The 26344-nt window shown below is 31.5% G+C and overlaps 1 protein-coding gene across 8 annotated transcripts; it reads right to left on the bottom strand.

Moving 5' to 3' along the window:
- Positions 1–958: 958 nt before the first annotated feature.
- On the bottom strand, positions 959–7123 carry LOC112279301 (putative glucuronosyltransferase PGSIP8). Of its 8 annotated transcripts, none has more exons than XM_073533115.2 (8): positions 6877–7123; positions 5685–6728; positions 5373–5449; positions 4175–5229; positions 3502–3757; positions 3115–3316; positions 2751–2898; positions 959–2486 (listed from the first exon to the last, which is right to left on the bottom strand). In XM_073533115.2, exons 4-8 carry the CDS (start codon positions 4462–4464, stop codon positions 1907–1909), a joined length of 1476 nt encoding a protein of 491 aa, XP_073389216.1. In that variant the 5' UTR covers positions 4465–5229; positions 5373–5449; positions 5685–6728; positions 6877–7123; the 3' UTR covers positions 959–1906. The 8 variants fall into 8 exon arrangements, 6 of the variants coding, with proteins under 6 accessions (XP_073389216.1, XP_090104951.1, XP_090104949.1 ...); XM_090248825.1 differs by having other exon boundaries at positions 4175–4732; XM_090248823.1 differs by having other exon boundaries at positions 5778–6728.
- Between the last annotated feature and the right edge of the window lie 19221 nt (positions 7124–26344).

Below are 26344 nucleotides of genomic sequence, written 5' to 3'. Positions count from 1 at the left end.
AAATTTGATCTCTTACAGCTTATTTTAAAACTTTTTTCTAGAAGTGACACTATTTAGAAGTTGTCCTTACAACACAAATTGACAACATTATACCTAAATATTTGTAAGTTTATAAAAAAAAAATTATTCAATTTAAGCATACTGGTTTTTTTTTAAGATACAATAACTTGGATTCATAGATAGACCATTGATTTTTAAGATTTATAATATTTATTTTAAAACTAAATTGTATTCAAAGTAAGAGCAATCAATTAATTATTTAAAACTAATCTTGAATGAAAAAGATTACATGTATATATTAAATCAAATCAATTTTTTTTAACAAATTCCAACTTCTAAATTCTTTTCAGAAACCTCTAAATGAACACCCCCCCCCCTTTTATTGTGTGGACAGCTCCTCCTCCTGCTTTGTACCACATATACTTGCATACATACAATAAAATTCTACATTACATTAAAATAATTTTAGGATAAATTTGTAATAAAATATTTATATACATTGGGTCAAAGCATTTTTAATTTTATTAATTTTTAAAAATTAATAAAGTATTTCTTATAATTCTTTTATTCACTTTTAAAAACCTAAATGATTTAATTTAAGAATCTCTTATTGTAATTTTATCCTAATTATTTTAATGTGAATAAGATTTTTATTATGTACATGCAAGGGTGCATGGGATAGAAGTGTAAGTAATTTCATGGGTGGGTGCTGCTTGCATTAAGATTGCGATAAAAAAAGGAGTGTCTACTTAGCAATTTCCTTGTTTTATTAAGATATTATTCATTGATTTTGTTCCATCATTTTCTTTTCTAATACATTGTATTGATGATCACGTTTTTAACTAAGGAGAGCTGTAGAGATATCTTAAATAAAGAAATTTTGAATAAAGAATCTGCTGCTTTAAATTGTGTTTCCGTGGCCTGTGTATATATTTGTTATGTTATTTGGTGACACACATTTGATTGCACTTTGAATGTTCACAGAGTTTTAAAATACTCTTAAAGTAGTTTACAATATGAGTTTTTTCCTTTTACAAATGTTAATGCTCTGTTATAACAATGCAAGGCAAAATATTTTTAAATGTTTGGAGTATAAGTGAAAAACTTGAATCAATAAGTTTCATTCTCCACTATTAAATCACCCACTGGTTTAATTCATTTGCCAGTTCGGGGAAGTTGATTTACATGTTGCATCAAGTGGGCGCATCCGCACGTTAAAAAATCTTGTACAATTTTTGGAGGAACTAAACAACTACCTAGCACAATAGCAACATATAAGTTTTTTGTGTAAGAAGAGAGGATTCCTTTTGTGACGGGTGAGCAAGCGGAACCGAAGGGATGAGTACTGTAGCTACCAACCGCAAACTGCCTGTCGAGGCGCGTATCTAAATGCAAGCAGCACCCACCCATGAAACGTAGTGTACAGGGCAAAATGAAAGGAAGTAAAACAAGCACCTGGTATAAAAAATGATCGCGCCATTCAAACCACCGCAAAAGTAGAACTTGAGTCGAGTCCCCCTCGGGTTCTTCAAAAATTTGTGCCGTCCTCGGATCGATCAACTGGTGATCGTGCTTGGTATGTGATGACGAAAGAAGAGCATAGATCCTAAAACCTAGCACAAGGATATCTTCAAATAAAAAGCTTCGAAGCCTACTGAAATCTGTCGACGATCTTCAGCCACCTTCCTGGATGTGCAATGATGGGCACACTGCATTTCTACGCCCGAGAAGAGCCCCTTAAACTCCTGATCATAGTTTCCTCCCTCCATGATAAGTTCGTGAATGTCAAGTGCACTGAAGAATGGCAGAGATGTCATTCTTGAACATACATTACGAGGGTTTTATTCACGTTTATTCCAAGCGACTTCAACTGTAATTTGATCCAATCTTCCCCACTACTAATCCATCAACATAACTTCATGAGAGTTTCAGAAGCAGGTTCGGATCTGACGCTGTTCCAAGCCATAAGAGGCTCCCAGTAAACCTTCGCGTGCACAACGCCACTCACCCGTTTCGCAGCCCACCATAGAAACGGAGTGATCATGGCTACGTATATCCCAATCCCCAATCCTCTCGTAATGCCGCTGGCGTAAAAGGGTGAGCCCATAGTGAACAGAGCTCCAATACAGCCAAGCCAGGGAGTAAGAACCGGTAGATCAGGAAGCTGGAAAGCAGTGTTCACAACAGTGAGGAGGCAGAACGAGCCCAGAAGAAAGACTCCCCAGCCCATGAGTGGGTGCACTGTGGTGGGGATCATGTAGAAAGGAAGGCGGAAGCTGCCAGCAACTAGGGCAAGGATGATGAGTTTTATTGCCCAAGGATGGCACAGTTTCTTTTCCGCACAGGGGCCACGACCGAAGCAGGTGATTCTCGACATTGAGCTCTTCTCCGAGCACGCATATCGCTGCCGAATGATGAGTGCCACCAGCATTATGAAGATGTAAAAGAGGCTTTCAGCTATAAGGACGGGGGACTCAGTTTCGTACCTGCACCCCACACGTATTGTGCTAAACTTTTAAGTACTCTGTGACGAGCCATATTGGCTACATGTAACACCTCAAAATGAAAACATCTAATTTTTATCTGGCATTTGCGCAAACAAGGTGAACACTACCACTCCACAAATTCTAACAAAGAATGCAGCAATTGACGTTTGACATTGGATAGAACCATGTTTATCACCGACAAAGGTAATACTTGAAGCAAAGCGGAAGAGAAAATTTCTCACATAATTTGTGGCTTGTACTCACCCTATGGTAGCTACACGCTTTTCATGCCATGAAAGTCCCAAAGGTAGTATTGGCCACGACCACCAATACCATGGTTTCAACATGGGAACGCTAGGAAATGTGATGACGCTATTCGGACCACATGGAACTCTCCATTTCAGCTTCAGATCTGCACGTAGTTCATAGCAGTACACAAATTACTCAAACCTGGCCAGACCAATGTGCGCCAAAAATCAACCGTGGAGGTGAATTCTTAATTCATGCAGATCAGCCAACTTACCCTCGAGATTTCCCCTTGAGTGGTTAATATTGAAAAATATGGCTTGCAGTTATTAAATTAGACGGGTCATCTCAGATGCTTTGGAGTTGTTTCGATGAGACTTACAAAAGAATGAAGCATCCATTTGGTACCCGAGTGGAAGTCGGAAAAGACCGTCGAGTCTTGAACCGTCAGCAGGAGGGTGAAACATGGGACGGTCGAGAAGATCGGTGAAATGACTCGCCAAGAAGCCTTGATCTGCTCCATCGCTGCTCTCCTTACCAATACTAATATCATGCATCATGTTACTGAAAGTTTCATTTGATGGCTGCAAATCGTACAAAACCAACGAAACGTTCGTATGAGGTTTATTGTACGGACGACTTACAACAATGAGCTTGAACAATTAAAAGGAATCCCACGAATAAAACATGAAAAACAACAAAACAAAAACAAACAAAGCTGCAGATTGCTGCAATAATGACACGAGAATGGCTTGGAGTATGTACTTACCTGTAGAACAAACAGACCAGTATGGAAAATGCACGGGTTAATGAAAGCAGCACAAAATTGGCCGCACTGGAAGAGCTCGTCCGGGGCTCGGAGAAACAAATTGTCGGCATCGAGCATCACCACCCTCTGGTATTCCGTCAGACTCCAAGCATAGATCTTGTTCAATGTCAACAGAAAGCGCTTATCAAAGTTGCGATAATTTGCGTAAGGGTTTTGAATATCACTCACGACCACAACCTTCGCACCTTCATCAGTTCTGCAGATAAAATGGAAGGGTCAGTTAACAAGACTATATTACGACCGCTGGCACACCATTTCACTTCAAAGTCAGCTCAATAAAGACTCTATTCCCTCACTGAACAGTCGCAAACTTGAATATTACCTACTCTGAGCCCTCTAACAATCTTACACCGACTCTATTCTTCTATTCTATTTTTGTTCGAAGCTTCGATAGGTCGTGTTCCCCCTTGGGGCTGAGAATTTAGAACCCTCCTTGAAAGTTAAGAGCTGAAGCTTCCGGAACTTATTAGTTTCGCGACACATATGGATTGAAGAAAGCTATCAAGCGAGAAAGAGGAATGAAACTCATGACACCTAAAGTTGACAAAGATTTCGACTCAACACTGTAGGCAATGGTCAATGAGATTTTGAGCGTTGCCACCGTGTAGCTTACAGTGTCTTTTGCCATTGCGGGGGAACGCTTTCAGAGGCGATGACAACAAGATCCGCGTCCACTTGGAACCGCACCAACGTCCCCAACATCACGCGAGCGGCAATGTAAAATTCGTAATCGCGAGGTGTGCCCATGTATAACATTGTAGCATAAGCATTTGCTTTCAGCGTTCCTTTCAAGGGCGCATGGGCTGCGTGGGACGAGAATGCTGCGCCTGTCAAAAGTGTTGACACCCAGAAAAGTGCAACAGATAATCTAAACTGAGCTGTTTTGCCATTCCGGTTCTCCATGGCACTTCCTCGATTAGAGTCACTGTGGCTTCTGTAGGATCCTTTTCCAATCGTCGCAGATCCCGATATCCCCGTCACGAAAACTTAGCTTGTGAATGTACTTTAATTGCTCAATATCTTGCTCATCTATCTATGAAGGGGCAAAAATTATAACTCCAGCACGACCCCAGCAAGATAGTTGCCTGTTGTGGTTCCCAAAAAGTGGAAATAACCTCTCATCAAGACGCCACCCAGACAAGAGGGTACACAGCAGATCACGAGTGGTTCGCTGCAGAAATTTTATATCGAAATCTTTAGAGACAACACCCAATATTCTTCAGACGACTTTAGCAGATAGACACTGATAGGGCAGAGAGAGTGTCTCAAAGTCTTGTGGAGATCTCTACGATTTTTTTCAAAGCGAGAGGCGGGGCATTGTTGGGGTAGTCGAGCGGGTTACAACGTCATTTCCCTCCACCCAGGGGCCGTCATCCTCCCACAGATGGGAAGAAGGACCGACTAAATCGTGATTGTAAATTCAAAATGCTCAAACTCTTTTATGAAACTCCCAAGAAAACGTCCCCAATGCGCACACATCAACAGTAACACGAACAAAGCCGATTATACTTGAAACAGGTCGCTCGCGTCTGTTCGAGTTCCGAGCTCCCTCAAGGTAGGCAACGACTGTGCTAGATCCGTGAGCATGGAATGCAACACTATCACCCAACAGCGTGAACAGAATCACATGAACTCTCTCATTCACTACCTAAACGTCGACATTCTCCTCTGCAATCTCAGCATGTACACAAAATTAGAACTCAACTGGAAACTTAACCCGAGTCCAACTTCAGTACGCGGGAATTTACTTCTGGTCCAACAAGTATACTTCCTGAACACTTGCAGCCCGAGAATATCTACAAGAAACAGACCTTCACGCTTTGAGGAAATGCAGGCAACCCATTTCCTGAGGTCAGCCTCCTCCAGTCTATATCGCCTGAGCTTCTACCTGCATCAATATCCGCCCAGCCACTACCAAAAATTAATTACGAGGAAGCACGAGCTTATGAAGATAGGTATGTTTCACTGTTTCGACCTAGACTGGTTAATTTCCCCAAAAATGCATGCTATCGTCCTCAGTCAAGCCGTGAGCAAGAACAGGGAAGGTGGGATCGACACTATTGATCGATTGAGGTTCAACCCGTTGAGAAACAGCTTTGGAGTGCCGCGTCAGAGGTACTTACTGCAGTCGCAATATTTTGCAACTTGCAAGGAAGGTGGGCACGGGATTTAAGCCTGCCCTCGTGCGCAAATTTTTCCTGTAGTGGGGAACGTACCCATAGAATATCATTTTGGTGGATCGGAAGGGAGTAGATGCCCAGAGTATAAGTACTGCCAGTGCGTGGTGGTCCTCGACCGATTCAAGTGATTTGGTCCTACACGTGGTTTCTTTCCTCTGTCGGAGATTCTGGGTCTTCGTGTGAATGACGTATCATGACTCTCCAAAGCTTTCGTCCGTCAATGCACTTCAGGCTGAGAAAACGACGAAACGCGCCACATTTACACATGATTTGGCACCTTTCAACGTGCGGAATGTCATCAGATGAAAGCCAAATCGTTCAATTCTCGAGAAGAGAAATATATTCACACAGATTTCTGTGGTGTACCCAAAAAAATACTCATGCATATTTGTCTGCAACATATCCAATTGTATTGATGCCGACTTCAGCAGCCACTTTCATGAACGTGACATTCGAAACAAATAATGAGGATGAGAAATACTTTTTTATGTGGTGGAAAAGAGAAAACTCATTAAGCTCAATAAGTACTTTAAAAAGCTACTATTCCAATTTCATGATGTCAAAAAAATGGTAAAATGGTACGGGTATCTCACACTGCACCATGAGTTGAATTCCTCTACACCTCTTTTTTCTCGCTTGGGATCCGAGAAACCATAACAAAAGTATACCCCCCACATGATGATGATTTTGTTTGCCTGCAGCATCCATCAAGAAATTCTTGCAACTTACCGAGTCACACTCTGTGGGTTAAAACGTATTGGTGAATTAACCCTCCTGTGGGATATTTGGAGTAATATGCCAGACCATCACGCCGAACGTCCAATTTAGCAATTCACCAGAGATCCTTCAACGTGAGCGCCGTGCCGGGTGCAAGCTTCGTGATGGGAGGTTTCCGCATGTAAGATTCAACTCACGTCATGATCTTCGGCCCACCTTTTTCCAAGTTTACAGGAGTCCTCCACACTGCTCGCAACCCGCTTGCTTGATCTGATAAATGAAATAAATAAACAAATAAATAAAAAGAAAAAAACGGGTAAATATCACACAATTGATCAATTACAGAGTTACCCAAAATCACTCTGATCAGTCGTCAAAAACTCTACATTCCCAACAGAGTCATCTCACGCGCATTCACCTATAGCCAATGGGCTTGAAACTGTCACGCGTAATCTTGAAAGGCTGAACGGAGCGAGGAACCTTCGGAGTAGCCTCGCAAAGGGCTGCGGTTTCAACCATGAGACAAAAAGAGGTGCAGCAAGTGGAAGCCATAAATGGGAAACTCACGAGGAGCAGGAAATTCTCTAAGCAAGCAGGCATCCACCCACAGTATTTAGCAACTCCGAGATTATCTAGAGCTCAGTCGGAAGTCCGCAGTCACTTCCAAATAACCGCCGCGTCGTCGGATGTGCTGGTCGCCAAGCCTGGTTGTTGTTCGCGGACGGGCGGGGCGGGGCGGGACCGGGCTGGGTCAAGCTGGGGAAGGAACGGGCTGGGCTGGGCAAGGCAGGGACGCCGGGGGCCCTAGCTTTGCGTGTATCCACATGGCATTCCCTGTCCCCACCCCAATGCTCCATGCCCCTGACGTCACCACCGCCGTATTCCATATTGGTGTTGCCCCAACCAGTATTTGGCACGGTAAAGCGCTGAAATGAATGTCGACATTTTTCATTCATCCTTTCCATAGATTCTTGTAATGAATTTGGGTAATATTTGGTAATTCTGGTTACTTTTTGCAGAATGGGTTGTGTTCTGCGAAATGAATCGGATTTTTGATGAAATCAGAAGTTGTGATGTGATTTTTTTTTTTATCTAACATGTACATAATGAATGAAGTTTTATTATGTAGAATTACAAAACATAAAGACATACATAAATTTGAATTGTGAAATATCTTTTAAAACAATTACGACACTCTTAGTATTTATTTACATTCCAAAAAGATCCTCAAATTGATGGATAAAAAAAGCATATAAATGAATTTTTGGAGTAGTATTTAAGATGTATCATCAATTACTAATAAGATGATTGGACAACTCTTTTGCTATTGGCAGAATTTGCTTATAATAACACAGTACATTCTTCTATATAACAAACACCTCTTTTTTTTTAATTATGGATATCATGTACAATTTAATACTTTAATTTTTCAAAAGTTGATAATCGAGCAACAAAAGATTTGACAAATCATTTATCTGAGCTATATACAACAATGAAGTGGTGACTAAAAGAGGTTCAAGAACAACAAAAGATCAATACAAATGCTTATCGCAAAGAACAATCTCATTTTTACATTGGTAATAAAATATAGTTACTTCGTCATAATATTATAACTATTTGGTCTTTTGACAAGTTGGATTATCATAGATTTGGATCATTTCCTATTTTTGAATAAGTCACTCTAGTCAATTACATCTATTAGAGTCTATGAAAATCCATCCTATATTTTATGTATCTCTTTTAGAGCCATATAAGACAGTGAATATTTCGGAATAAAGACAAATATCATTGCCTTCTATAGAAGTGGATAATAATCAAGAATTCAAGGTGGAAGAAGACTTAGACTCAAGACAATGCCAACATAAGTTAAAATACCTTATTTATTGGCGCAGATATGATATTAGCAAATATACATTGGAGCGAGCAAAAAATCTTATAAATGCAACAAAAAAAGTCAAAGCTTTTCATCAATAACATCCATGAAAAGCAAGATGAAGGATAGCAAATCTTTACTATAAAAGAAATATAATTTAGAAAATATTGCATTCTATCTTCTATCCTTGTTTGTAGTTTTTGTATAATTGTAGTGTTAAGGAGATGGAGAATCAACAATCAGTAGATTCAACTTAAAAGCCATCATTTGCTGAATTATCCAATGAAAGATTGTAATTATCATAGCCTTTAAGACAACATAATAAGAATGAAGATCTTTAAGAACGACATGTTTATTTCAAATAGATGGCAAAATATAATGTATTTGGAAGAAGTTACAAAAGTTTTAATAATGATCAAATCATAAGGTGGTCTTCTTATCCTGAAATTAGACATTTACGATGGCTAAGAGGATCTATCAACTACTTTCAAAAGGAACAAAGATCAAAGTACATGGCAAATACATACTTGTCAATTCTTTTCTTAATATACATAATTTTTTATTATATATAATTTTTTATTTTTTTAATATACATACTTTTTTATTTCTATTTTTTTATATTTCTTTGAGAGAGCCTCATTTGATTATTTGCTTTCATTGAGTTCTTATCCTTGACACAATAACGAATCTTTTCTTACCTAGTAAGAAGTTTGAAACATACTGCATGAATTTGGATATCTTTTACTTTAAAATGTATGTATTAAGGAGATGATGGTATTGCCATTGAATTACAATAATGTTGACGCATACTTATGCAACTCTCAAATCAAAATTCAAAAAATTTATTATCTCACTTCATAGCAAAGTCAATTGCTTGACTTAATGTTTGAGGATTAGGTAAGTTAAATATTAATTTCTTTATCTTTTATTATAATTCATAAAAAAATTGGCTAATAAGTGCAACATCATCTCACTTGATATCAATTGTAAGTTGTAAAAATTGTGAAGCATATAATATTCCTGATTGATTGTCTTCTGATAAAATATGAATCTTATTGGTTAGAAAATGAATTGCATCATATTTTCTATACATGGATTGAAAATATGCCAAAAAAACCTCTAAATTATTCAACATTAGATCTCATTGTTTAAGAAAAGATAAAAATCATGATAATGCTAAACTTGAAAAAAGAGTACAAATGAATCTAATTTGTGATCTTCGAGTTAAATAGCTTGGGATTTAAAGTTTGATCACATATTGTACTTAATTGATAAATCTTCAAAACTTAGATCTTATGCTATTAAACTTCTTAGACAATGCAATCCTTAGTTCTTTAATACTAAAAGGATATTCTACCATATGAAAAGAGACATGATTTGATGCAGATATTGAAGTAGCTCCAATCATCTCTATATCTTTGCTCCTTGCCATTCTTATTGCTCCTTGTGGCAGTAAATTGAGTTGATACATCAGAAGTATTAATTTCGTGAATTGTTCTTACATTTGTGCCATTGTACTCTTTATTTCAAGAATTTTTATTATGATAATATTTAAAAAAGGAAAGATATGTAATTTTTCTTAAGAAAAACATAAGAAATGACTTGAGAAGAAAGAAAAAATTAAGAATAATATCAGTTTAGAAGAAGATAATCTACAATTTTTAATATGTTTATGTCTTATCAAGACAAATAAATGATCCACTCTTAATAAAAAAAAAAAGACAAAACTTTGATATTATAAGTTTACTATTGTCAATCTATTAAGGACAAGAATTTGATGGAAGAAAATAACAAATAAGATTTTTTCAAAGAAATATGAAAAAATAAAAATAAAAAAGTATGTATATTAAAAAAAAATGGAATAGCTATTGGTAAATAACAAGAAAATTAGAATGGCTATCACAAAAAGACAAAGAAATTAGAGATTCTTGAAACTAGACTAAAAATAAAAAAGGAATTTACAAAATTGAAGAAGGCTTCATTCTTGTCTTTATATATACTATCTACCTAAAAGCTACATGACAATGTTCTATAGGACCTTAAAGATGTATTGACTTTGCAAGCTACATGTCTAAGCTTACAAGAAAAAATTTCTATGTATGTACCACATTATTAACTTATGCTATAAGCTACCTTCATCTGTAATACATGGCTAATTTGTTGACTAAGTTTCTAATCTAAAAATCAATTATAAACATATATAAAGTCAAAATTGCATCTATAAAGCTCTTAAGAAGTTTTTCTAGAAGATATTATAAAATTAATTTATTTTTAGTTACTTTTATCTACTCGTATATAATCATATAAATAATTATTAGAGCAAGTATGTATGTTCATGATAGTATGTGCATGATATTATGCTCCTATATTGCAACTCCACAAACAAATATCACGATTGCTAATCTACTTCCTACCGAGTCACTTTTAATTCTTGTTCTAATTCAAATCAATCTTAATCTATGATATCTTACTATTGTGATGAACAATTGGTCGTTTTAATTCCTTTAGAGTTGATTCTTTATATTTATTATAGACAATGTATATGTATGAAGAAGGACTATACACGACATTGATTTTTTTCTTATAGCGCTACCAACTATTACATCAATATTAAAAAAAAGAGTCAAAGAAGATGATGTAAGTTGATTATCTATTCTTGTTGTTGAATGCTTGCTTTGTTATTTTTTCATAGATAAAAATGTCACTTTTTTAGTGCAATAATAATTGGCTTACAAAATAAATAATCAAGAATGTCAAACACTTACAACTCTTCTTTTTTATCTAGTAGAATGTGAATCACAACCAAAAACTACTTTGTACTCTTTTTGAATCTTGAAATGAAATAGAACCAACAATACTAGCGATAGTATATTTGATATTAGAAGTAGCATTCGATTGATAAATTTGATTAATATAAGAATGTAATTCATATAAAAGAATGGTTTTTATAAGACGTATGGCTTTATGCAATAATCCTTTACAATTACCATCTTGATAGATAGATATTGAATTTGTAAATACTAGAGCCTTCAAGCTCAAAGCAAATATATGAAGGCTTCTATCACACTAGATTATTGCCACTAATCCTTAATTGATTACATCAACATGAATCTTTTTAATATGCTTTACCATGAGAAAAAGAAGAAAATTACAAAAGTAATTGTAATAAAGAACCATTGTACATTCACCTATTCTTAGAGTTCCAACTATATGAATGATTTTGCCTCTTAACTTCAATCAATTGCAAATATAAAGAAATTGATTTTTCAATTCAATTGATGTCTATTATACCTCATTGCTTGGATACAAGATGACGAAATAGGACCTCAATCTCTAATATTATGTTGCCAATGCAATTATAATAGAGAAAAGGATGATGTTAGCAAGAAAAAAGATGTTTCAAAGTACCTAAAGCTTGTAATGATGTGAAGAGAAAAATAACAAAAAATAAGAGAGAGTGGATTTAAAGCAGATCAAATCTTATTCATAGAAAAGTTGGCAAAATTTGAAGGCAGCTTCTTGCCTTTCAACCCATTTTTGTTTTGTTTTTTTTTTGTTTTATTTCTTTTTTCTATTTTTATTTTTCTTTTTTATTATTTATAAATTAAAATAAATCTCCATTAAATGGAAGTTTATCCTAATTCACAATTTTTTTGATTATCTTAGGTTATTAATAAGTTTCTATTAGTATTTGCTTAAATGTCCAAAAATTCACCTAATCTTCTAAGCATAAACTAAGATAAATCCTTTAAATAGGTGATTTATTTTGACTCACTATTATTGATTAATATATAAGTTTTTTTTATGAACTTCCTTTTTAATTCTTCATAAAGAACTTTAATGATACAACCAGTTAAATTCACACTCAACCAATTATAACAACAATACTACAACTTACATAATTCAAAGCTAAGCCAATTAAACAACTTACAAAACCACCCTTGAAAGAGAAGTGTTTAGATGATTCAATCTAGGTCTATAGAATTTTTATTTTATTTATTTATTTATAATTAATTTTAATTTTTATCTAATATTAATTATCATCCAAATTAAACATTCATCTTTAAATGACTTTCTATCTATGAATTAACATTCATTCAATCTTAATGATAAATTTTTCATAATTTTTCATTCAAAAAAATCCTTTCAAAAATCTTAAATTCATCTTCTAATTGATTATAAGAATTTGAATATAATAATTTATTTGCATATAATTTATTTTGAGATTTTTACAAAATAAAAAGATTGGTGATGAATTGGATGATGTAAGGAAGTACCATAGGTAGATTAGCAATAGCTCTTCATTGGCAAAGCATGTAATCTACTTAATACCTTTGCTTCCTTGGAACATGGCTAGTAAAGCAACAAAGTTCTTTAACAATGATGGCTTTACTCAAGATTGAGAGTTGTCTAAATAATCTCTTCACATGAAGCAATATACTTGTAAAATTGGATGTTGTCTTTTTCTTAATAGCTATACTCTTTGATGCAAATATCTTCAACTAATTACTTTGGCTACACTTTAAGACTTCTTTTTGATACTTTTGCATAGCTATTGTAGCCTTCTTGCTAAAATTTGATGACCTAATATACTTAAACACTTTCAAGTTCAAACTTATTTTGCTATCATTTTTGGTAATCTCAACTTAATAATGTATTCCTTCTAATGATACAAAACTCCTCATAAGGCTTTACTCATACGTGATATGCCTATTGTTGCAAAAACAACTTGTGTGCACCTTTGATATGCTCTTACCCTTTGAATTGATAGTCAAATTGGACCAAAATCTCATATTTCTTCAACCTTACTCTTTGCCTAATGGTAGACTACTTGATTTTCTACAATAAATAGCTGGACAATCTATTCATTTTTGTTTCAAGTATCTCTACTTTATATCTATAATTTGTTGATCCAATAGCAAAATTACAATGTTTAATGTCCAATGTTGAGCTCGTTGCTATTCCAATTAATAGCCACAAGCAAAAATCTATGCCACACTCTTCAAAAGTGATTTACAATAGGGAGCAACAACATCCAAGCTCCTTCAAAGCCTCAATATTGCCAAATCTTTCTTAATGGTTCGTAAAATTATTTGGCCACAATTTTACACTCTATGTAATTGCTACTCACTCTTACCAGAATTCAAGAAACTTCTACATAATGTGATAAACACATCAATCAATGTTGTATAATTCAATTGAACCAACTTCATACAATCAGATTGAATAAATGTTCCAGAATTGAATTTATCTTACAATGGCCAAATATGCAATAAAAGAAATTATGAGTGTAAAAATCACTTCTCAATCCCAATTACAAGATGGCCTAAATTAAGAATTTCTTGTAATTGGTGGTGTGAAGTGAAGTATGCAATTGGAAAAAAACCAAAGAAGAACAACCACAATACAAATGAAAGAAATTAAATCAAGTGATTACAACACCCAAAACTAAGTCACAGTTTGTTCATTATTTTTTCACCTAGTAAAAAGTAAAAACTAAAAAATTAAAAATAAATTTTTAGATATGAAATTTTATTATCTTTCCAATGATATAAGAAAAATATAAATCCGAATTACTATGAGTAAGTTATGAAGTTTTATAGATAGGAAGTAAATAATTAAAAAGTGAAGTAAAAATATTTTATCTCAAGGATAACTTGCTTATAGATCAAGGATTTGAGCCTCACCAAGGCTCACATGTAGTGTGTATGGGTGTTTAAGAGAGGCTACGAGGCCTTAGTCTTATCCTCCTAATTACCTTCAAGGTGCTACAACCCATATGGGACTTATGCACTTTCCTTCGTACAAGGACTACACTAGTTGCTGGTCCTCCTTTTTTCTACTAGAAGGACCAATATTTTTGCAATTTCGACCTCATTGTGGTGTTCAAAAATATCCAAATAGCCTACGAACTCTGTGAGGCCTTCAAATCTAGCTCCATTCCTTCATAAAGGCTTCCAAAGTAGTAAAACTCATTTTTATCAAGATCTTGAAAATTGCTCAAAAAATTCCTAAAAAAATTCTAAAAAAATTCTAAATAAATTCTGAAAAATTCTATAATATTTTTATAATGCTAATATCCATCTAAGGCTACATTTTCCGACTTTGGTGATTTTTTAATAATAAAAATTAATTTAAATCTACTATAAATCCTATTTTTTATATCAATAATTAAAATGATATGAGGTTCTTTCTCATGCTTCTTTTAACTACTAATGTTTATAGTTTTTATAAATAGTATATATAAATAGAAGACCAATATAAATATTGGTCTTAATAAATAATCCTTAATATTCAAAACTAAATAAAATACTAAACCAACAAAGATAATTGCCTCGAAGACTTACTAAGATTCCATTTCTACTACTAACATTTAATTTTCTATTTTTCTAAAGATTTCTATACTACTCACTATATATTGTGATTTAAATCATTCTAAATGCATATTTTTATTCTAAAAAAATAAGTGAGTCAATTTGATGACTCACAAAAATAGAAAAAATTAACAAAGAATATGAAAGATTGTGGAATAAATGTAAGTCATATAATTAACTCAATAATTGTATTAATACAAAAAAAAGTCACTTATGGTGCTTTAAATCACTACTATAGTGAATTAATGTAGTAATTTGGAAATAAATAGAAATAAAAATAAAATAGAATGTTAGTTGCAAGAATAAATTTTATGTAGAATTTTTCTTAAGAAGGGAATTTAAATTACATATCTTTATCTTAATTTAGCTAATAGAGATTTATGATATTTTTTATAATAGATTTTATTATTAAAAAGTTAATTAGACTAAAAGGTGAATGTAAATTAGATCCAATCAATTAAAAAATAAATAAAAATATAAATAAAAAATTATAAATAAAAAAACTAAAAATAAATAAAAGATTAGAAGAAAATAAAAAAGAAAATAAAAAAGTAGAGAGAAAGAAGGTAAGCAACTAATACAAGAGAATAGGGAGAGGAAAGTAAAATTAGTAGAGAGTAGAGAAAAGAAGAAAAATCAAAAAATATAAAAGAAGAGAAGGAGTAGAAAGAAAAAGAAAAAGAAAAAACATAAAAAAGAATAGGAAAAAAAATAGAGAAAAAAATGAAAAGAAGGAATTAGGGGGAAAGGATTACAAGCTACTTCAAAATTTTGGCAGCCTCTTTGTTGATAAGATCTGGGCTGCCCCGGACCTCTTTCTTTCTCTTATTTTTTCCATTTTTTTCAGCACGCTTGCATAAGCTCCTGGCATTTTAGAAGAAGATTTCTTATTGTTCTTTATATTATAGGAGTGCTGCGGTTTAGAGTGGTATAATTGGAACAGATGGAATATTATTCTATGTAGTATTGCTCTTGGATGTTTATATTTCTATATTGAGGCAATTTTGCCTTCAAGTGTGCTACTATTGAATCTGTTGTGCCAGTTCCATATTTGATAGAGGAGCTTTTTCAATTTAAAATTGTGATTGTTAGTGGGTTGTGGCGTATTATTTATTATATTATTGTATGTGCGCATGTATAATGGCAGTGATGGTTTTTACTCCATTGACTAGTAGAAAGATCATGTGGTAGTAACTATGTCTTTATCATTATTGATGTTGTGGTCTTGAGAGCATGGATATATCATTCCAAAGAATTGATGCATTGATAATCCTTACCAACAGTGAGTCTAAGATAAAACTAAGATTTGGTCCTCCTCAAGGAATAGAGGATCTATGAGGCAACAAGAAATCTAGGGGCAGATCAACTACAGATAGCGCAATTAATTAGTTTTTTGCTTGAATGAGGCGGAGGCAACAAAGGTGGAGTCATGAAGATTTGAGCTAGAGGAGTGGTGCTCGGTAGATGTGGTTCCAAACTTGGTATCCGAAAGCTGGGTGGTTATAAATTAGAATATTGGTGGTGAGATCCAGCTAACTCAACAGGCAATAATCCAAAACAAGCTGCCATGGATATCAGAATTGCTATTTCCAATGGGATCAATCTTTGCTAGCATGGTTGCAGTCTTATTCCAAAACTCTCCTCATGGCTGCCAAAAGAATTGGATTCAAGTTAAAGGCTTTGATATCAACAGATCCATGGTCAAAGATTATAAAGCACAGCCATAAAGAGCATCTGAGATTTACAGGCATTGAAAGAAGGGTTGTTGCCAATGGCTCTCTATTAAAAAAATCACATCAATAGCATTCAGACTAACAAATTGTGAGTTCTTTGTTCTACTGCAATATTTCTTAGCTTAGTACCATTTCATTCTTGTATGAAAACTAGAACCAATTCAATGAATAAATGGACACAATTAATTAGTATTAAGAGGGAATAAAAGAGAGTATGAATTAGGATAAATTGGTTGAATTAGATTATTTTTAGATAATTTTATTTTATTATTCTATAAGTCAATTAATAATTGTAGACTAAGAAAATTTACCTATTAGAAGGCTTATTTTAATTCACAAGTATCAAAAACTATTAGAATCTTTTAATAAAATTCAAATGTAAATTGGAAGCTAGTATAATTTTTTTTGATAATAAATTATTGAAAATTAGAATAGACTTCCAACCAATAGAGATTTATTTTAATTCACAATAAAGAAGACCATAATATTCCTAGCTTTATAGCCATATATGCTAGGATTTCTTATGCATTAAGCTTTTAGATGCATGAACAATTGCCATTAATTCCTACAACCATGAGACAATCAAGGCATTTGGTTCAATTTTGTAATTCCATTTGTCTACAAAATCAATCATTTTTATTATATGCCCCTCGACACAAAAATCAAACCTTTCAAAGATATAATTTAAGGAAATAAGGATTTAATACTAAGAAACGAAGGTTCTATAAATCACACAAGATAATAAGTACAATTTCATGTATTTTATGAAAAAAGACATTTACCTAATCAATGTTGGATTGAAAATCAAGAGGAATGCAAAAATTATAGTGATAATCATCTTACAAAATTTTGTAAAAAATTAGATACAATAGTTTCTTTATAACCTTTATATGGTAATTATCTTCAATAATTATTTAAAAATTATAATGGAGCAAAACAACCTCTAGCAAATAACAACTTGAAGCCTTCAAACTTGTATTATGACTACGAAAAAAATAGAAAAAATTAGAATACACCTTATAGGCTTCAAAATAATTTTTGATATATTCTACTAAATCTTAATCAAGATCAAAACTCTTGTAATCAACTAAGACATAGCCAAAGATCTCAAGATGTGAGATTTATATCTCAACTCATAAGAGAGTTGAAACCTATTCAAAAAAATTCCCAACTTAGTGTCAATCAAGTCTTTTCTTCCAAATTAAATTTAATAACTTTTAAAAAAAAATTACATATAGTACCACTGCTAGTAGTAATGACTAAATCTAGGGCTGCATCTTTATCTGTCCATAAAGAAAAGAAAAGTAGTACCTGAAAGAGTCTACATTTCTTTTTAGATTTAGAATAAGTTACAAGGGACACAATAAAGGCAACTCAAAATAATATAGTGTCGTATGGCGTGATTTTTAATTTAAAATTACACTAAATACCTAACTATAGAAAGTTTAGCTTTGCCTTATATATAATATCTTTTCTCCCAAAAATTACTTTATTACTCCTTAGATTCCAAGCACTAACTTCAACTTCCAATATCTCCTTCATTCTAGCTTAGAATTCATCAAGGAATATACGTAAAATATAGCCAAGATAGTGTTCTCTCCAACCCTAATTGTTGATCTTTAATTACTTTCTGTACGAGTATGTTATATCCAAAAGAATGATAGTAGGTACAAAATCAACACCTCAACTTTCAGCGCCTATATTTCCTTCATAAAAAATTCGAATTACTTCAAAATTTACACCAAAATCATAGCCAAAATCTAAACTTGTCAACTTTAGCCTCCAAAAGCTAAAATTCCCTCAAAAGACTAATTCTAATTCCTAATATGGCCTTAGACAACCTCTTTGAAGTCCATTGGTCATGATTTTTTGACCAATAGGAATGGAGATTTATATCATCTATCTCCATTCATTCATATGGATATCCTAACTACCTTTATTGCTACCAAAATCCCTCTTCAATTCCTTCTCATTTAAGATTTACATATTATATGCTTTAAACATCAAATTAAAGAATCAAAATAAAACTTAAGGATCACCAATGTCTAACAAAGGTGACTATAAATATATAAAATTACTACCAATAAAACCAACTTCAAAAGTCACTATCAAAAGAAAATAAAGTGATACAAATTCTAATAGTAATCCATTTAAACAACCTCCTTTTAAAGTAGTAATTTAACCACACTCTACAACCAATTAAAATCTAATAACATGGCTCTCACCATGTTGCTAAATAAATTATATATTAAATGTATAAATACATTATTTTTACATGGTAGCCAAATCACAATATGACAATGGCTAAATTTGTGAGATTTGATTCTTTAATAGATAATTATCTTTTCAAAATTTTAAAAAGAAATGACGAGTTAATTCCACCTCTTAGATTTCAAAATACTTCATTAAAAGTTTTGGTTGGCAATGGAATTATCAACTACTTCCCCATACCTAGTGATTGATATAGAAATTATTCAAAACAATTTTTAATACAAGAATTTGAATGAAAATTCATAGATGTTTATTATGAAAGAAAAGAGTCTAAGAACTTTAAAATTAGAATTTATTTGAATCAAGAAGAGATAATTAAATATTATGATTTGAATATAAAATATTAAGATATTTTAGTATGGTCCTAAAAGGATTTGAGGGATATACCACATAAAGTGGTTCAATACAACATATCCCTTTTTTTTAGTATCAAGGCAATTAGACAAAAAAAAGATACATGAATCCTCAACTTTAATTGATTGTTAAGGAGGAGTTAGAAAAAAATTTATAAGCTTTTTTTATTAAGCCAATAGAAATAAAAGATTGGATCTTTCTTATGGTCCTTATAAATAAAAAGAATGGTAAACCAAGAATGTGTTTAGATTATAAAAAACTCGACAAGCACCTCCAAAAAGACCATTTTTTCTTTCTTTTTAGTAATAGTATTTTAGATGAGATAGTGGGTCATAAAACCTAAATTTTTATAGATGGATATTTGGATTATAATCAAATTCCTATAGCCCTAGAAGATCTCCATAAAATAGCTTTTATCACTTCTTAGGATATTTTCTGTTTTTTTGGTCATACCTTTTGGACTTTGTAATGCCTCTTTTACCTTCCAATAAGCCATGATCTTTGCCTTTTTAGATTTGATATACAAATCTATGATGGTATTCATAGATGATTTTAGTATCCAATTCAATGCCAAAGATCATCTAGAACATGTAGAAGAAATCTTAAAAAGGTGAAGAAAAATAAGAATTGTTTTAAATCTTGACAAAATATAATTGGCAATCTAAAAAAAAAATTATTATATTATGTGGTTTTTAAAGAGGGAAGAGAATCCAATTCAAAAAAAAATATAGGTTATAATCAAAATGCAACCTCTTACAAATGTTATGGGAGTAGAAAGGATCTTAGGACATCTTGGATGGTATTGAGAATTAATTTCCAACTATACTATAAAAACTTCACCTATTATCAACTTCAAAAATAATTTGGTTAAGTTTGAATGGAAAAAAGAATGTCAAGATGCCTTTGATTGGATAAAAATAACATTAAGATCATACCATGTTTTAAAACCGCCTAATGGGTATCTTCCCTTCTATATCTATTATGATGCTTCATCTATAGTAGTAAGTAGTGCATTATGTCAATCAATAGAAGGTGGGTATAAAGATTATCCTATCACATTTTCTAACAAGAAGAAATTAAATGCAACAGAATAAAATTATACTACTATCAAAAGAAATGCTTAGTCTTGTTTATTTTGTGAAGAAATTTAAACATTATCTTTTATTAAATCATATGGCCATCAAATACCTAGTCAATAAAGAAAATTTGAATATTCATATAGCTTGATGGATATTATTATTGAGAGAATTTGATTACAAAGTAGAATACAAACTTGAAAAATTATATGATTATGTCGATCATCTTTCAAGGTTAGAAGAAAAATTAAGCCCTACTCTTATTAATGACAACTTGGTAGATGAATCTTTAGATGATTTAATAGACAGTTTGTAGTGGCTAGTGAAATACTAGCCATATTAATGGCATGCTATGATAACATGTATAGAGAATACTTCTTGGATAGATTGACAGCTCAAAAGGTAATAAAAATCGAGTATTATTGGTGTACAATGTTTCAAGATGTGCATGATTATACTAAAAGATGCAGTGCTTGTCAATGTTATACAAAAAATGATTTGTACATGGCACTTCCTCTCCACATATCCTTATCTTTGATTTCTTTTAAAAAATAGGAAATACATTATAAAGGAGAAATTCATTCCACTTCTCCAAGAGAGATGAAACACATAGTAATAGCCATAGAATATCTAATAAAATAGGCTAAAGTAAGTGCTATCAAAATCAATGATGCTATCTATGTAGCTAATTTAATGTATGAGTAAATCATTATATGATTTAATTATTCAAAAATCTTGATTAATAATTAAAAAATATACTTCTTAAACAGTGTAATAGAAGAGATGACTAATAAGTTTAATATAAACCATCATATGATTATTCTTTACCATCCACAAACAAATAATCATATGTATAGAGTGAATCAAATCTTAGTATATATTCTAAGAAAAATAATTCAAGACTCAAAAAGAAATTAAGACACTATAGAATAGATATTAATTCGTTTTTGAAAGATATTGGTAAAATATATTAATAGTCCATATAATAGAAAATTCAGGAGGACAAATGAGTGATTTAGTTATTAAAAGTGGTTAATTACAAAATTACGGTTAGAATTTGAAGAATAGGAGAAAGTGTATAGGAGTTGTAGAAGTTAATTAAAGTGCCATCGCTATGATAGTTGTGAGCTGGGATAAGCTTGGTGCTACCTCTTTTGTTTTGTTTGTTATTTTCTTTGAATAAGAGGATTGAGAGTTTCTGAATATTATGAAGTGAATTATGGAATGGAAATGTGATTGGTATTATTTGAGAAGAAGAAAGATTGAATGCTGAAATCTGATTGTAGTTCAGCAAAGAGAATGAGTCTGTGTTTGTGTGAAACACTGTAATGTGAATGGCAGTTTTGTGTGAAGAATTCCAATGATTGGAATGAGGGTAATTGTATGTTGAAAGCTGTGAGGGCGAAGTATTATAGTTGGAGATTATGAGGGTGAATATATTGGTGGAAATAGCAGTTATTGGTGTGACTGAATTGCTATAAGGAAGAGACTCATAAAGTGAAGGAGGAGATTATAGTTTCCTTGTGTGTTCAGATATTGGAAATAGAGACGATACATTCAGGAGGTAATTGATTGTCTGACCCTAATATGAACGCTTAAGCAACTAATCATTCCCCATGTTTAAATCCCCCTACACGGATTTATTCCCATTAGATTAATTTGGAATAAGTAAAACGAACAATCACAGACACAAAATTATCGGCAGCCTTGTAGGCTTATCATTCAACCTACAAGGTTACAACCAAGGCCATTGGATTTTTTTTAGTATATAGAGTAAAAATTATACTATCCATAGAATTTGAGATCAATTTTTTAAAGATAGTAATAGATAATAGATTAACCATTTAAAAATCTTTGAGGAATAGATTAAAATAATTACAAGGCTTTGATGAAATTTGAAGGACTGGGGTTCAACTATACATATAGAAGTATTTCAAAGAAGGAATAAAATTTCTTTTGATAAAAAATATAAGAAGAGGGTCTTACAGCCAAAGATACTACTATTATTATAAGATATTAAAAAAAATATTTCTTGATAAATTTGATTTTTTTTATTAGGGCCTTATCATATCAAGGAAGTATTTGAAAATAATTCTTTATAGTTAAAAATATTAAAAAATAAATTATTTCTAAAATAAATATCTAAAAATAAATATAAAGAGTATAAAGTATGAATAAATCATTTTATCAAAGAAAAAAACTTTATTTACTATTTATATAAATGAATAAAGATCTAATTAAACAACTTAGTTAAACTTGATTTTTGTAAAAAAAAGTAAGAATTTTGATTCATTAAGAAGATAAGAAATATTTTTTATATGATTTTTAGTTCTATTAGAATTTTATTTCTTCTATTTATTAAAAACTAATAAATCCCATGAAAAAAAAAATAATAACTTTATTGTATAGGATTTAGAAATGATTTAGAATTAATTAGCATTCTTAGATGGTTGGACAGTTGGCCAGAAAAGTAGTTATGTAAGAATTGGTATAGATTCAAATCTAGTCTATAAAAGTAGCTATCTATATGAGCTAGTGTTAGAGTAGAAAATTAGTCAACTTGTGCAAGTTAGAAGATATATAAGCCTCATAGCTTCTAACTTAAATAATTCTATCTGGATAAGAATTATGTAGGACCAATTTTTAGATTTTTTATATAGAATTATTTTATTTTTTTCTTCTTTTTTATTTTTTTCTTTTTTTATCTCATAGAATTATCTTATCTTACTTTATTAAGTAGAATAATTTCTTCAATAGTCTTCTAACTCAAAAGAAGTAGCACTAAAAGATAGAAGTATACTAATACTAACTACAATCTTTCATGTTAGTATTTTTACTTTGATTCTATAGAACTACTAGTACAATCATGATAGAATATTAAATCTAATATGCCTTACTTTAGATAAGGGCTTGTCTTTGGAGCAAGAGTTCTGAATTTTGTGCCTCTTTGAGTTGTTTCAAATGGCCATCATATGCCAGTCACTCAATTGACTTACTTGAGTATTTAGTATAAAAAATATACTTATTGTACTTAAAATCATAGATTTTGTGAGTTAATAGTATATTTTTTAGAAAAAAATAGAAAATAAATTATTCATAGCACATATAAAATCTAGAATTAAATTAATTAAGATAAAATTTTATGATAAATATATATATATATATATATATATATATATATATTTAATTAACATTAAATGATGGCCAATAGAAGTAGTCTTTTGTGAGTCATCAAATTGACTCCCTAATTATTTTAAGACAAAAGAATGTATGTAAAGTACCAAAATTATAATTTTTTGTTAAGATGTTCTTAGAAGATATTAAATGGAAGAAATAATATTAGTGGAGAAAGAATGGAATCCTAGTAAGTCTTGAAGGCAATTATCTTAGTTGATTTAGTATTTTTTTATTTATTATTGAGTATTGAGGAATATTTACTAAAGTCAATATTTATATTGATCTTCTATCTATGCATATTACTTATAAGAAAAACTATAAACTTTAGTTAGTAGTTAGAAGAAGCATGTAAAAAAACCTCATGTCTTTTTAGTTAGTTATGTAAAAAGTAGGATTTATAGTAGATTTTACTTGATTTTATTACTATAAAAATCATCAAGATAGAAAATTATAGATTTAAATTGATATTAGATATATAAAACTATTAAAAGAATTTTTAAATTTTTTTTAGAATTTATTTAGAATTTTTTAGGAATTTTTAGAGTAATTTTCAAGTCTTTGGTAAAAATGAATTTTATCACTTTGGAAGCCATTATGAAGGAATGGAGTAAGATTTGAAGGCCACATCAAGTTCTGAGGCTAATTGGATGTTTTTAAACACCATGGTGAAGTCAAAAAAGAAAAATTATTGATTTTATTAGTAGAAAATAAGAGGACCAGCAACTAGTGTAGTCCTTATAAGAAGGGAAATGCACAAGTCCTATAGTGATTGCAGTACCTTGAAGGTAGTTAGGAAGATAAGGCTAAGGCCTCGTGGCCTCTCTATAAAATCCATATACATTATTTAAGAGCCTTGGTGAGGCTCAAACTCCTGATTTCTTAAACAAGCTATCTTTGAAGTAAAATAAAATAAAATAATAAATAATAAATAATAAATTAAAATTAAAATTAAATTAAATTAAAAGGTGATTGATGTAGCAAGAGGCTACTCCTAAATGGTGGCAACCTTCTTGTCAATAAAGGTTTGGCTGCCAAATCTTATACTCTTTGGTTTTTTTTGATTTTTTTCTTCAGGTCTTCACGAGCATCAGGCACTCCTAAAAAAAAATCTTTTTTTTTTTATGTGATAGAAGTACTACAATGTAATATTTTTTTATTTTATTTTTATTTGGTTGGAGTTCTACAATGCTGCTCTGCCTTGCCTTCTTAATTCTACTTTATCTATGTATATCTCTTCATCAAGTGGCATTCTAGAGTGTATTTTTAGTTGAGGCTTGTGGATGTTGCGGGAGCCATTACAAGATGTGGTGGTATAAGCTAAAATATGGTGGAAGTGGTGCAAAGAGGTGCTGCATTATAACATTCGAAGAGCCAACAAGTCTTGTATTATTTTTTTTCATATGTACTATGCATTGGTAGCATAATATAAAGATTGACATTGATCAATGGATTATCAATCCTAGTTAGATTTTGTGGTATCAAGGATTCTTTCTATGTAAGTATTGTGTGGAGGCTGAAAAACTATATAAGTGGTATTGTAAGTTAACAAGTGGCACTGAATTGGAGTTCAACATGATTATAAGTGATAGCACTGTTGTATTGTGGTTCGGCTATTATATGAAAATAATATAATTATGTACTTAATATATAATTTACTAAATAACATGGTGAAAGCCATGTTAATAGATTTTAGTTGGTTGTAGAATATAATTTGATTATTACCTTGAGAAGAGGTTGTTTGAAAAGAATATTATAGAATTTGTATAACTTTAATTTCTTTTGATAGTAGCTTTTAAGATTTGTTTTGATTGATAGTAACTTCTAAATATTTAGAGTCACCTTTGTTAGACATTGGTGACCTTTGAAAACTTCTTTTGGTTCTTTTATTTGATGTTTAGAGCATAAATTATGTAAATCTTATAAAAAAAAGGATTGAAGAAGGGTTTTGGTAGCAAAGGGAATAATTAGGGCACCAATATAGATGAATGGAGATGAATGATGAAAATCTCCATTCCTATTGGTCAAAAATCATGACCAATAGGCTTTGAGGAGGCTGCCCGAGGCCATATTAGAGATTAAGGTTAGTTTTTCAGCCCCATTCGAGCTTTGAAGGCTAGGGTCAGCAAGTTTAGATTTTTGGCTATGGGTTTGGTACAAATCTTGTATGATTTGGAGTTTATATGAAGGAGATATAGGCACTCAAAGTTAAGGTGTTGATTTGGGAGCTATTGTCACTCTTTTTGACATAACACACGCATACGGAAGGCAATTGAGGATCGGTGATTGCAACTGAAGAGAGCACTTTTGCAGCTACACTTTTTATATATTGCTTACTAGAGTCCAAGTTGAAAAGAAGGAGTTATTGGATTTTGAAGTCAGCGCATGTAATCTAAGGGTAGTAAGTGACCCGATTTACTAGTGGTTGTAACTTGAGCTATATCTTGAGCAATTTGGCAAAGTTTTAGCTCAAAATTTCAGGAAATATGTAATTTCATGTAAGTAATTTTTTTATATAATTTTGATGAAATTTGAGTATTGGATTCTTGAGATATTAAGAAAATAGTGCTCAAGTGCTTATAAATTAGGATTTAGAATGTCTGCTAGGGTTTCTTAGATGCCAAAAGATCGGGAGAGAATTTGCAATTGATTTTTTTTTTTTGTAAAATTTAAGGGTGAATTCTACCTATCTTTTAAATTTGAAATAAATTAAATAATTAGATGAAGAGTTATAAATTTCTAAAGTTTCTTAATTGATTTCTTAATTAAATATGGTATTAATATTGTTGTATGGTTGTATTGTTGATTGCTTGAGTGTGAATTTAATTTATTAAATTGATTAAATTATCTTAACAAGTAAAAAGATTTATTTATTTAATCACTCATAAATTAATTAGTAGTTGTAAATTAGATGAAATTACCTACTAGGATGGTTGTTTTATTTCAAAACTAATATGTTATTAAAAATTTTGGGCATCAAATAAAATATAAAAAGTAAAATTAATCAATAATTATTAGAACATTTAGATAA

The sequence above is a fragment of the Physcomitrium patens genome, chromosome 3 (assembly GCF_059467195.1).
Source record: "Physcomitrium patens ecotype Gransden chromosome 3, ASM5946719v1, whole genome shotgun sequence".
In the NCBI taxonomy this organism is placed as follows: Eukaryota; Viridiplantae; Streptophyta; class Bryopsida; order Funariales; family Funariaceae; genus Physcomitrium; species Physcomitrium patens.
Note: the sequence above shows the minus strand (reverse complement) of the source record. Positions and strands in the feature narration are given on the sequence as shown.

Coding starts and splice junctions, on each gene's coding strand:
- LOC112279301 (XM_073533115.2), bottom strand. CDS start 4,464: ATGGAGAACCGGAATGGCAAAACAGCTCAGTTTAGATTATCTGTTGCA. Junction 3,758..4,174: donor CCGCAATGGCAAAAGACACT/GTAAGCTACACG, acceptor TTTTATCTGCAG/AACTGATGAAGGTGCGAAGG. Junction 3,317..3,501: donor CTGGTCTGTTTGTTCTACAG/GTAAGTACATAC, acceptor TACGATTTGCAG/CCATCAAATGAAACTTTCAG.